Source organism: Berghia stephanieae, unplaced genomic scaffold (assembly GCF_034508935.2).
Source record: "Berghia stephanieae isolate SIO BIC M18660-M18661 unplaced genomic scaffold, UCSD_Bste_1.3 scaffold9, whole genome shotgun sequence".
Taxonomy (NCBI): domain Eukaryota; kingdom Metazoa; phylum Mollusca; class Gastropoda; order Nudibranchia; family Aeolidiidae; genus Berghia; species Berghia stephanieae.
Window position 1 is genome coordinate 82,162 of NW_027629543.1, and position 12,839 is coordinate 95,000.

A 12,839-nucleotide genomic window follows, 5' to 3' on the forward strand; every position below is an offset into this window, starting at 1 on the left:
ATCAGCAGTCAGTCTTTGTGCAACGCAAAGATTAGGGTCAATCCGAGAGAAAGGCCTGGAGGCGGGACGTCCCCCAACTCCACCCCTCGAGTCCTTTTTTTTTTTTTTTTTTTTTTTTTTTTTCCCAAGGACCATGGAAGGACAAGAGGAGGCCAGACTTGAGGAGTATAGCTTCGGTGAGTGCCTTACCCCCCAAGTGTGGGACTGAGCCGTGCTAGTGGGCACAATATAGCCGGGTTGAATAAAAATTTATATATATCATGGCCAAAAATATGAAAAACTCTCCCCTTAAAGCCCCACCCCAGACAGGAAAGAAAAGAAAGATTACAGCCCCGATGACTCTTGATGACTTACCAGGAATGGCAACCCCAAAATTCTCGCCGTTCCTGGTAATTCAACCGAATGAGGATAATATTAAACTTAACACTTTGAGTATCTTCACCATCAGCAAGGCACTCAAAGCAAATGGCGCCGGTACACCAAAGGCAGTGAACAGGAACAACTCTGGCACTTTAATGATACAAGTGCAGGGTCGACAAGAGAGTGAGAACCTCTTGAAATGTACCAGATTCTCTGACATCGCAGTCACCGTTGAGGCTCACAGGAGCCTCAATAGGTCAAAAGGTGTCATAAGAAGCAGAGATCTGGTAGGCTGTTCGGAGCAGGAGATGGTTGAGGAACTGGAGGGTGTTGTCGAAGCTCGGCGGGTTAGCATCCGCCGCGGCGACAACACAATCCAGACCAACACCTGGATCCTGACTTTTGACAGTCCGAGACCCCCGTCGAGAATAAGAATTGAATACCTCGACTTGGAGGTTCGGCCTTACGTCCCGAACCCCATGAGATGTTTTAACTGCCACCGGTACGGCCATACTAAAACAAACTGCCGCCGTAAAGCTACATGCCCCCGCTGCGGCAAAGAAGACCACAATGAGGAAAACTGCAAAGTGGACCCTTGTTGTCTGAACTGCCAAGGCAAGCATGCAGCACATTCGAAAGATTGTCCTAAGTGGCAAGAAGAAAAGGCAATCTTGACATACAGAGCCACTTACGGCGGTACGTTTGCTCAGGCAAAAGCAGTGATCTGCCCCCCTCGGCAGGTCGCTGCTTCTGCCAAGAGTTATGCAGAAGTTTCCAGGGCTGCTGGTAATAACCAAAACAGCCATGGCAAAATCGCACAGACTAGAAAAGACAGTCCTCAAAAGAAAAAGCCATCAAGACCTAAAAACAAGGTCGCAAATGTGTCAAAAAATCTTTTTGACACATTGGAGGTTCAAGATGTGGAACCTGCAGCCCCCTCCACATCCACCTCCAAGGCGACCTCCACCCCCCCTCCTTCCCCAAACAAAAAAATTCTCCCCCTCATGGGCGTGGATGTTGGACCCACCCCCCATCTCCATTCCCGTGAGCCCTCTCTATCCCCCCAAAAACAAAACTCCACCCCTTCCCAGAATATGGAGCCACCAACACCAGTCGGGGGATCCACAAATCCCCCTGAGGGGCCTCAAAGCCCCAAAAAATCTAAGAACCCAGAGGGACCTAAAAATCCCAAGGGTTCAAAAAAACTCAGCCCTAAAAAATCCGAGAGGCCCTCCACAGGGCCTCCTTCTCCTATGGAAGTCTCTCCTCCTAGGAGAATAAAAGTAAAAGGGTTGAAGGCAGGCATACTGCCTAACCTCCCCACAAAAAATTAGGATACCTAGTCAGACAAGATTAATTTCCTGGAACGTCAGAGGGATCAGATCAAATAGAACAGAATTGGACCTCCTCCTCCAGAGGAATCCTGATGTAGTCTGTCTGCAGGAAACAAAATTACCGGCAGACGACTACACAGTAAAAGGATATACGGCCAATCATCTGATTCACTCTGATGGCCAACCCCGTGTGGTCTCCGGGGTCCCTCAACTGAGAGGGAAAAGAATTGAGCCACCGTAAGCTCATGCGTGTCGTAGAAGGCGACTAAAAGAGCCATTCTGGTTTGGTGGTAACCAACGAAAAACCACACGACTGGTGAGAGAAAAATGGAGAGACACAGTGGCTCCAAAGACCCCCCACACCCCAGCCCTTTTTATGAGAATGGCTTCATTCACCCATTTTGCTATTTTTTCTGTCCTGGCAATCATCCCCAAACTTTTTCTCCCCCCAAATCCCAAGAACGTAGTATATAAAAGATGTTTTGAGGAATGACGGTTTCAGTTTAAAGAGAGCAAGGGAAGGCGATGGCATAGCACAAATCCCACCCCCTTTTACCATATTTGAGCTATGATTTCCATTCCATACCCCATTTCCCCAATGATTCCAAATTTCCCTTCCTTATCAAAATTGAGTTGCCAGGACAGAGAGAGAGAAAGAACGGAGGAAAACAAGCCTTCTTAACTGTCTTCTATCCCCCAGTATCTCTATACCCTGTACCGTTGAAATAGGTTCAACGAGGAGATATTCCTTTCCAAATCCTGCACAGCAGGCACCTTTCTGCTGAGGGTGCGCAGTTCCGAGAGGACCCCGATAAGGAGGAGCTATTGATCCTGGAGGCTGAGGGGGGTTCACCTTGCGAGGTGTTTCTACCCCAACACTCCTCTTTGGCTTGACGCTTCTCTAAAGACGGGTGGGTAGCCTACCTTGTAGATGGCCCGAGCTACCCAACGCAGAGATGCCAAATCTATTTTTTGGCACTCCCCTCCATTTAGGCAAAGAGATTGGAAGGACTAGATTTAAAACCATATCTAGTTCCTGTCCCCCATGAAATTTCTTTTTAATCATGGTTTGTCATCTCTGAATCAGCAGTCAGTCTTTGTGCAACGCAAAGATTAGGGTCAATCCGAGAGAAAGGCCTGGAGGCGGGACGTCCCCCAACTCCACCCCTCGAGTCCTTTTTTTTTTTTTTTTTTTCTTTTTCCCTAAGGACCATGGAAGGACAAGAGGAGGCCAGACTTGAGGAGTATAGCTTCGGTGAGTGCCTTACCCCCCAAGTGTGGGACTGAGCCGTGCTAGTGGGCACAATATAGCCGATAAATATCATGGCCAAAAATAGCAAAAACTCTCCCCTTAAAGCCCCACCCCAGACAGGAAAGAAAAGAAAGATTACAGCCCCGATGACTCTTGATGACTTACCAGGAATGGCAACCCCAAAATTCTCGCCGTTCCTGGTAATTCAACCGAATGAGGATAATATTAAACTTAACACTTTGAGTATCTTCACCATCAGCAAGGCACTCAAAGCAATTGGCGCCGGTACACCAAAGGCAGTGAACAGGAACAACTCTGGCACTTTAATGATACAAGTGCAGGGTCGACAAGAGAGTGAGAACCTCTTGAAATGTACCAGATTCTCTGACATCGCAGTCACCGTTGAGGCTCACAGGAGCCTCAATAGGTCAAAAGGTGTCATAAGAAGCAGAGATCTGGTAGGCTGTTCGGAGCAGGAGATGGTTGAGGAACTGGAGGGTGTTGTCGAAGCTCGGCGGGTTAGCATCCGCCGCGGCGACAGCACAATCCAGACCAACACCTGGATCCTGACTTTTGACAGCCCGAGACCCCCGTCGAGAATAAGAATTGAATACCTCGACTTGGAGGTTCGGCCTTACGTCCCGAACCCCATGAGATGTTTTAACTGCCACCGGTACGGCCATACGAAAACAAACTGCCGCCGTAAAGCTACATGCCCCCGCTGCGGCAAAGAAGACCACAATGAGGAAAACTGCAAAGTGGACCCTTGTTGTCTGAACTGCCAAGGCAAGCATGCAGCACATTCGAAAGATTGTCCTAAGTGGCAAGAAGAAAAGGCAATCTTGACATACAGAGCCACTTACGGCGGTACGTTTGCTCAGGCAAAAGCAGTGATCTGCCCCCCTCGGCAGGTCGCTGCTTCTGCCAAGAGTTATGCAGAAGTTGCCAGGGCTGCTGGTAATAACCAAAACAGCCATGGCAAAATCGCACAGACTAGAAAAGACAGTCCTCAAAAGAAAAAGCCATCAAGACCTAAAAACAAGGTCGCAAATGTGTCAAAAAATCTTTTTGACACATTGGAGGTTCAAGATGTGGAACCTGCAGCCCCCTCCACATCCACCTCCAAGGCGACCTCCACCCCCCCTCCTTCCCCAAACAAAAAAATTCTCCCCCTCATGGGCGTGGATGTTGGACCCACCCCCCATCTCCATTCCCGTGAGCCCTCTCTATCCCCCCAAAAACAAAACTCCACCCCTTCCCAGAATATGGAGCCACCAACACCAGTCGGGGATCCACAAATCCCCCTGAGGGGCCTCAAAGCCCCAAAAAATCTAAGAACCCAGAGGGACCTAAAAATCCCAAGGGTTCAAAAAAACTCAGCCCTAAAAAATCCGAGAGGCCCTCCACAGGGCCTCCTTCTCCTATGGAAGTCTCTCCTCCTAGGAGAATAAAAGTAAAAGGGTTGAAGGCAGGCATACTGCCTAACCTCCCCACAAAAAATTAGGATACCTGGTCAGACAAGATTAATTTCCTGGAACATCAGAGGGATCAGATCAAATAGAACAGAATTGGACCTCCTCCTCCAGAGGAATCCTGATGTAGTCTGTCTGCAGGAAACAAAATTACCAGCAGACGACTACACAGTAAAAGGATATACGGCCAATCATCTGATTCACTCTGATGGCCAGATAGCGTGTGGGGGAGTTTCAATTCTCACGAAGAAGGGCACCCCCCACCGCTTGATACCAATGAAAACAAATCTACAGGCAATAGCAGTGAGAGTGACATTGCACAGACCAATCACCATCTGCTCTGTGTACATCCCACCAGATCATCGCCTCCAGTCTGCCGAGCTAGAGGAAGTTCTAAACCAACTCCCCCCTCCCTATGTGATAATGGGAGATTTCAATGCTCACAGTCCTCTCTGGGGAAACACAGACACAAACCAGAGGTGAAAGGCAGTGGAGGCTTTCATTATGAAAATGGATGTATACTTGGCAAACGGTCTCGAGGCAACACGGGTAAATATTCACAATCTTACCACGTCTGCCATCGATCTCACTTTCTGTGATCCTACATTAGCTCCAGAGCTCTCCTGGACTGTGATCGATGACGATCACGGTTCTGACCATTTTCCAGTCTGCCTCGACATCACCCCGACTTCAAGGGCCCCACAGCCCAAACGTTGGAGTGTACGGCGAGCAGATTGGGAAACTTTCTCACAGGAGTGTCACAGACTCCTTACGACAGAGGTGGACAGCTATGACAAATTCAAAAATATTTTAACAAATATCTGCAGCTCGACAATACCAACAACCTCTGGTAGACCGAGAAAACACAATCCCTGGTTTTCAGAGGAATGTCGAGCGGCCCTACGGAAGAAGAAAAAAGCATACAGGAAAGCGATGAGATTCCCAATCCCTGAGAATTTCGCAACATTTAGGAAACTACGAGCAAAGTGTAGGAAGATCTTCCGAGAAAACAAACGGAGATCCTTCCAAAACTTTGTCTCAAAAATAAATAGCCAGACACCCCTGAATAGGGTGTGGAAGATTTTACGGAAACTGAAGGGATCCGATAGTGATTCACTAAATCACTTGACACGTCCCGATGGATCCGTGGCTGAAACAGAACAAGAAATTGCCAACACTCTGGCCGAGAGGCTGGCGCACAGCTCCTCGTCTGCACACCAGACACCACAATTTCTGCGCCATAAACAAAACGCAGAAAACACACCAATAAACTATACATCTACAAACACTGAAGACTACAACAAACCATTTACACTTGGGGAGTTGGGTGCCTGCCTCCGTGACACAAATGTCACAGCACCGGTCCTGACAACATCAGTTATGAAATACTCCGACATCTTCCACAAGATAGTCTGGTTGTCCTTTTGAATATCTACAACAAGATATGGACAACACAGACTTTTCCACCTAGTTGGAATCTGGCCACTGTGATTCCAATCCCAAAACCTGGGAAAGACCATTCGGACGCTTCAAACTACCGACCAATCTCCCTCACCAGCTGCCTATGCAAGCTGATGGAGAAAATGGTCAACAAGCGTCTGATGTTCTACTTGGAACACAACAACTCCCTCTCCGACCTCCAATGTGGCTTTCGAAAGAACAGATCAACTGTTGATCACCTTGTTCGACTAGAGAGCTTCATTCGTGAGGCCTTTGCCAAAGGTGAGCACTTGGTAGCAATCTTCTTTGACCTTGAGAAGGCCTTTGACACAACTTGGAAATTCGGAATCCTCAAAGATCTGCACAATCTTGGTCTGCGAGGAAACCTTCCAATGTTTGTCAGAGCATTTTTAAACAACAGATCCTTTCAGGTCAAAGCAGGATCCACCTTTTCTGATCCATTTGATCAGGAAGAGGGAGTTCCACAGGTAGCATTCTGTCTCCCATTCTGTTTGAGATTAAAATAAACTCAATAGTGAATGCAATGAGACAGAATGTTGACTGTTCCTTATATGTTGATGACTTTCTTGTATGCTATCGAAGTAAATCGAGTATGGACACCATTGAGAGACAGTTACAACTCCAACTAAACAAACTGTCGGAGTGGGCAAATCTCAATGGTTTCTCCTTCTCCACATCAAAAACAGTAGCTGTCCACTTCTGCCGAAAACGCACCTGCATTAGACAGCCTGACCTTTATCTCAACAATTCCAGAATTGAGGTAAAGGACGAAGCCCGATTCCTGGGTTTGATCTTTGATAGGAAACTAAATTTCCTCGCCCATATCAAAGATCTCAGACTGCGATGCATGAAAGCAATGAGAATAATGAGAGTTCTGTCGAGCATGGAATGGGGTTCGGACACAAACACTCTTCTAAAGATATACCGAACCCTTATTCGATCAAAACTGGACTACGCATCTTTTGTATACGGCTCTGCAAAACCATCCTACTTAGGCATGCTGGACCCAATTCATCATCAGGGACTGCGCTTGGCACTCGGGGCTTTCCGCACTTCTCCAGTGGCAAGCCTTTATGCTGAGGCAGATGAGCCACCTCTCCATCTCAGGAGGAAAAAACTGGCTCTCCAGTATGTTACTAAGGTCACATCGCTGCACGACAACCCAGCACACAAACATGTACACTACACGGATAGGACACTAGAAGAAAAATTTCGCAAGCACCCAAAAATGACACCACCATTAGGTTGTAGAATAAAAAAAGACATCGCAGACATGAACATCAGTCTAGATAGGATACACCCATACGTCCAGGCAAAGACACCACCATGGTCCATACATAGACCAAACATAAATTTGGACCTAACAAAACTGGAAAAATCACAAACAGACCCACATATTTACAAACAGACACTAAAAGCAATATTACAAACATACAAAAACCATACTCACATATTTACGGATGGTTCAAAGAGCGCAGATGCAGTAGGATGTGCCTATCACTCATCGGAAGGCACAGGATCACTTCGCCTAGATAGAAATGTTTCGATCTTTACAGCGGAATCGAGAGCAATCCTAAATGCTCTCCGTTTGGCTGAGAGATCGAATAAAAATAAATTCTTGATCTTGTCTGACTCGCTGTCCGTACTTAAGGGGATCTCAAATTTTTATTGCACCGATCCAAGACTCATAAGTATCTTGGAAGGTGCAAATAAATTAGTTATTAAGAAAAAGAAAGTTAGTTTTCTCTGGGTACCTAGTCATGTGGGTATCCAGGGGAACGAAGAAGCGGATCGACTGGCAAAAGAGGCGGTGAGCCAAGAATTACAAGAGGGCAGTAAAATCCCACACGCGGATTTAAAGATAAATATTAAAAAACATGTCCGCAAAGGAATGGGAACGATCCTGGAGTCGAGATGTACATAACAAATTAAAACAAATTAAAAGTGACCTCGGCCCCAGACCCAACTCGGGGCTAAAAAGAAGAGACGAGGTAAAAATAACTCGACTCCGGATCGGACATACTGCCCTCACTCACCGTTTCCTTCTGGAGAGGGATGAAAAACCCCTCTGCAGAAGTTGTAACTGTGACCTGACAGTTCAACACATTTTAATTGAATGTACAGAATTAGAACAGATAAGGTCACAACATTATGATAACAGAGACTTGAAGTCTCTGTTCCAGTCGGTCGATCCGCTTACAATTTTAAAGTATCTGCAGGAATGTGAACTCCTGCAGAAATTGTAAATAGATATTTTTACTTAACAAACATGTAACTATTATGATTTTATAAAGATTTTATTACAACAGTACACGTTTTGATCAGCTATGGCCCCTCAGGGCCGATAAAAGATTGATAAAAGACAGAAACGGGCGCTTAAATGACCTAAATAGTGTCGAAAGCGCCGTTAAACACCTAAAAACAAACAAACAAAACAACTGTGGCCCCTCGGGGCCGATAAAAGATTGATGAAAGACAGAAACGGGCGCTTAAATGACCTAAATAGTGTCGAAAGCGCCGTTAAACACCTAAAAACAAAACAAACAAACAAACCTTCTGGAGAGGGATGAAAAACCCCTCTGCAGAACATGTAACTGTGACCTGACAGTTCAACACATTTTAATTGAATGTACAGAATTAGAACAGATAAGGTCACAACATTATGATAACAGAGACTTGAAGTCTCTGTTCCAGTCGGTCGATCCGCTTACAATTTTAAAGTATCTGCAGGAATGTGAACTCCTGCAGAAATTGTAAATAGATATTTTTACTTAACAAACATGTAACTATTATGATTTTATAAAGATTTTATTACAACAGTACACGTTTTGATCAGCTGTGGCCCCTCGGGGCCGATAAAAGATTGATGAAGGACAGAAACGGGCGCTTAAATGACCTAAATAGTGTCGAAAGCGCCGTTAAACACCTAAAAACAAACAAACAAACAAACAACCTCAATGAACAACTTATCTACTCCAAAGCCAATAACAATAACTACAACTACAAGTTGAACTGTTGAACTGCTGTTTGTGTCGGGGATGGGGCTCTACTCGGTGAATGATTTGTGTAATATTCGTATTGATGATTAAAATCCATTTGAGCAAAACGAATAGCATAAGATCTGTGTTGATTGACATTTTCTTCATCCGTATCGTTTGATTACAACAAACCTGTTCTTCCGATGATAAAACTGATTTGGTTTTGATTTCTCCCAAGTCAGACCCCAAGGTGTGCAAAACTAAATATGCCGGCCTGACCTAGTTATTTTGGCAGTAAAGAGTATCAGTTGTTTGTGGTGGGGAGTGGATAACTGTGGTTTTAAAACAGAAGAAAACAGTCTTGTATATAAAATACTTGGGCGGCCTGTTGACTTTTTGGCTCATGGTAGCCCCCATACCCCACCCTCAGCTCATTGTCGGACGTCATCTCGCCTCGCGTGGGGCAACAAGAAAAAGAGAGCCGTCTGTGATGACGCACAACCTTCGTATAGTAGGTACAGGTACTAAGGCAGGAGAGATGCGCGAGTGTTTATGCAAAATGTGAGACGAAAAGCAGTATCTGCTAAATTAGAAAAATTAGGGCGGCACAAAACAACTTCGCTCAATAGACCGACCGCCAGTGTATTTTTACTGAAAGGTCTAATCTTTTGTTTGTTTCTTTCTTTCTCCTATCCATGCGTTACTAACAGGGAGTAAGTATCAATTAATTATAATCTTTCATTAATTTTTTGCTTAATGGCACCGACAATACTATCTACATTTAATACTCAATAACAATAGCAATATGTTATATTTATTATTATCAATTTTTTTGTTTCCCTCGAAACCAATAATAACAGTGTTGCCATCCATAATACCTATATCGACACTATTGCCATCATTACTACCAATATCAACACTGATCGACCCTCGATTAGCACAGAGTTGAGTCTTTGGGAAAGAATCTTTACTCACATGCTCTCATCAAACTCAGGTTTAAAATGAGTATTTGGCCGATAAATGATTTGTCTGTGTCCGAAAAATATAATATCCCCTAACTGGCGTCATGTCTCGTCCTACGTGCTCCCTTAACCTTATGACTGGGGAATCCTTGTATAGGGCTTTGAGCACGTTTAGTGTATATTTCGTTATTGAAGAGATCAAATTTTTGTGTTTTGAAACAATTGACACAAAACAAAAAAATACTATATTTACTTAAATGTCTAATCTTTGATATTTCTTTCTCCCATCCATGTGTGACTAACAGAAAGTAAGTATCAATCAATTATATTGTTTCATTTATTTTACGCTTAATAACAACGATACCACTATCTATACATTCCCCAATAGGCAATTCTCAATACCAATCACAATACTGTTGTATGTATGAACATGTTAATTTCATTGAATAGAATGTGATTAACAAAGGTTTTATAACAATTAAAGGGTTGAGTCTTTAGGAAATAATCTTTATTCACATTCTCTTATGGAACTCAGGTTTAATATATATATAAATATATAAATATATATATATATATATATAATATATATATATATATATATATATATATATATATATATATATATATATATATATATATATATATATATATATAGAGAGAGAGAGAGAGAGAGAATGGTTAGCTCAACTTCCGTAAATATAACACAACTCAGGAATATGGTTGTACACGGGTTGAACATGTCAATCAATCAATTTTTAAAAAATGAGAAACGTATCGGTTTTTTTAAAATTAATAAACTTGTGATGAATAGAATCTGTGCGGCAATATGGTCTTGTGTTATAACAGTCGTTTTCGGATCGGAAGGTCTTGGTTCGACCCTCGTGCAGCGCATAGTTGAGTTCTAGGGAAAGACTCTTTAATCACATTCTGTCACCGAACTTAGGTTTAAAATGGCTGTTAACAACATTGTCTGTGTCTGAAAATATTGCGTCATGTCTCGTTTTACATTTAAGTGAACCTGATGACAGGAGACAACCTGACTGTAAAGCGCTTTGAGTTTGAGCACCTTTAAATTATATTGCCCTATTAAAAAGATCAACTTCTTGTGTCTGTTTTGCTGATATATATGAAATGGCACGGCAATTCTAAGCAAAAAATTAATGAAAGATTATAATTAATTGATACTTACTCCCTGTTAGTAACGCATGGATAGGAGAAAGAAAGAAACAGACAAAAGATTAGACCTTCCAGTAAAAAATAGTTAAAGTATTTTCATTATATAGATTCTATTGAAATCAACATCAACACCTGAGGAATATAGGAGTAGATCGGATCAATATGTAATTATAACAATCGCTTTGGAATCGGATGGTCCTGGGTTTAAACATCGTTCAGCGCTTAGTTTAGTCCTTCCGTTAGAATCTTTACTCACGTTCTTTCACCGAACACAGGCGTAACATGAGTACATGGCCGTTAACAGATTTGTCTTTCCTTGAAAATATTGTATTATCCCCCAACTAGCGTCATGTCTTGTATTTGTTCAGTAAACCTGATGACTGGGGACACCTTGTAAAACGATTTGATCACGTTTAGTTGAGTATTTATACAATTGATATAAAGAAACATAATTTAACTATATTTACTGAAAGGTTTAATCTTTATGTGTCATTCTCCTATCCATGTTTGACTGACAGTTAGTAAATATCAATCAATTTTAGTCTTTCATATATTTTAAGGTTTATAGTATCGACTCTACTATCTATACTTACCCCAAAATTCAATACACAATATTAATAGCACAACTGTTGTATTAATTATATCGTTATCAGTTACTTTGTTTCCATTTAAACCAATGTTAACACTTGCCATCACCAATACCAATATCAACACTATTGCCACCACCAAAATCAATATCATTACTCTTGCCACCATCGATTCTAATATCACCCTGTTGTCACGATCAATACCAATATCAACAAGGTTACCGTCATCACTACCATATCAACACTTGTGCCATCATCATTTCCAATATTGCTATCGTGTTTATTTTAGATGTGCAAGATAACCGAATTGCTATAAGACAAAAAAGACAAATAAAAAAGGACCTGTAAAATAAAAAAGGAACCTTAGATAGATGTCTCACGGCTCACAATATCATAATTTGGTCAGCAAAGAGGGATAGAGAGATAGATAGAATGAGAGTGAGAAGGAGAGAGAGAGAGATAGAGAGTGAGATAGAGATAGAGAGAGAGAGAGACGGAGAGAGTGAATATAGGAACAGACATGAGAGGATGTCTTGAATTACGTAAATGAACTTACCTCGGGAATATGGGATTAGCTGGAATGAACATGTTAATTTAATTTATTTGAAGGAGAAACACAGTGGTTTACAACACTTAAACTTGTAATTAATACGATTTGTGTGGCTATGTGGTCTTGTGGTATGACGCTAGCTTTCGGATTGGACGTTAACTGCGTTGTTCTGTCTGAAAAAATGTAATATCGCCTAACAGGCGCCATGTAGGATGTTAAGTGTTGCTGTTGGCTTGGGACCCCTTGTAAAGCGCTTTGATACTTGGAGCGGATATTGCCCTAGATAAAATCTTTCGTTAGTATTTGTGACAATGGTAGCAGTGATTTTGTTCTTGTTTCGACGATGATGAAGTGACGGTAGTGGTGGTGTCACTGATCAAGAAGCTGAAGTGATAAAGTTGATGGCAATGGTGACGCTATAGTGTGCGCGTACGGTATTGTTTAAATGATTGTTTTCGAGAGTGGTGGTGGCTGAGATGATAGTTATGATTTTGCTAGTGGTAGCACTACTTGATATGTTAATGGTAGGTATAACGCCATGGTAGTGATATTGATTGCGGTGCTGATACTTATGATAAGTAGTGATGGTAGTGATGGTGATGGTTTTTAAATTGATATGGATCGACATGCACTTAATTTCAGGTCTGATAAACCATTTCCTTATGGGCTCATTGTTGTTATGGAAATCTCAAAACAAAATGACGCAA

The 12,839-nt window shown here is 42.6% G+C and overlaps 1 protein-coding gene across 15 annotated transcripts in view; it reads left to right on the forward strand.

Annotated features, from left to right (window-relative positions):
- The window catches only part of LOC144962345 (uncharacterized), an 89,030-nt gene that overhangs the window by 65,403 nt on the left and 10,788 nt on the right, over nucleotides 1-12,839 (forward strand). Inside the window, exon 1 of one of the 15 annotated variants that reach the window (XM_078895241.1) lies at nucleotides 256-10,127. The exons of 13 other annotated variants lie outside the window; for them this stretch is intronic. In XM_078895241.1, the coding sequence (XP_078751367.1) occupies nucleotides 3,018-4,397 (1,380 nt within the window). In that variant the 5' untranslated portion in view covers nucleotides 256-3,017 and the 3' untranslated portion in view covers nucleotides 4,398-10,127. Of the gene's footprint in view, nucleotides 1-255; nucleotides 10,128-12,839 lie in introns of those variants that run through there. One more of the 15 variants, XM_078895239.1, reaches the window with a different exon arrangement.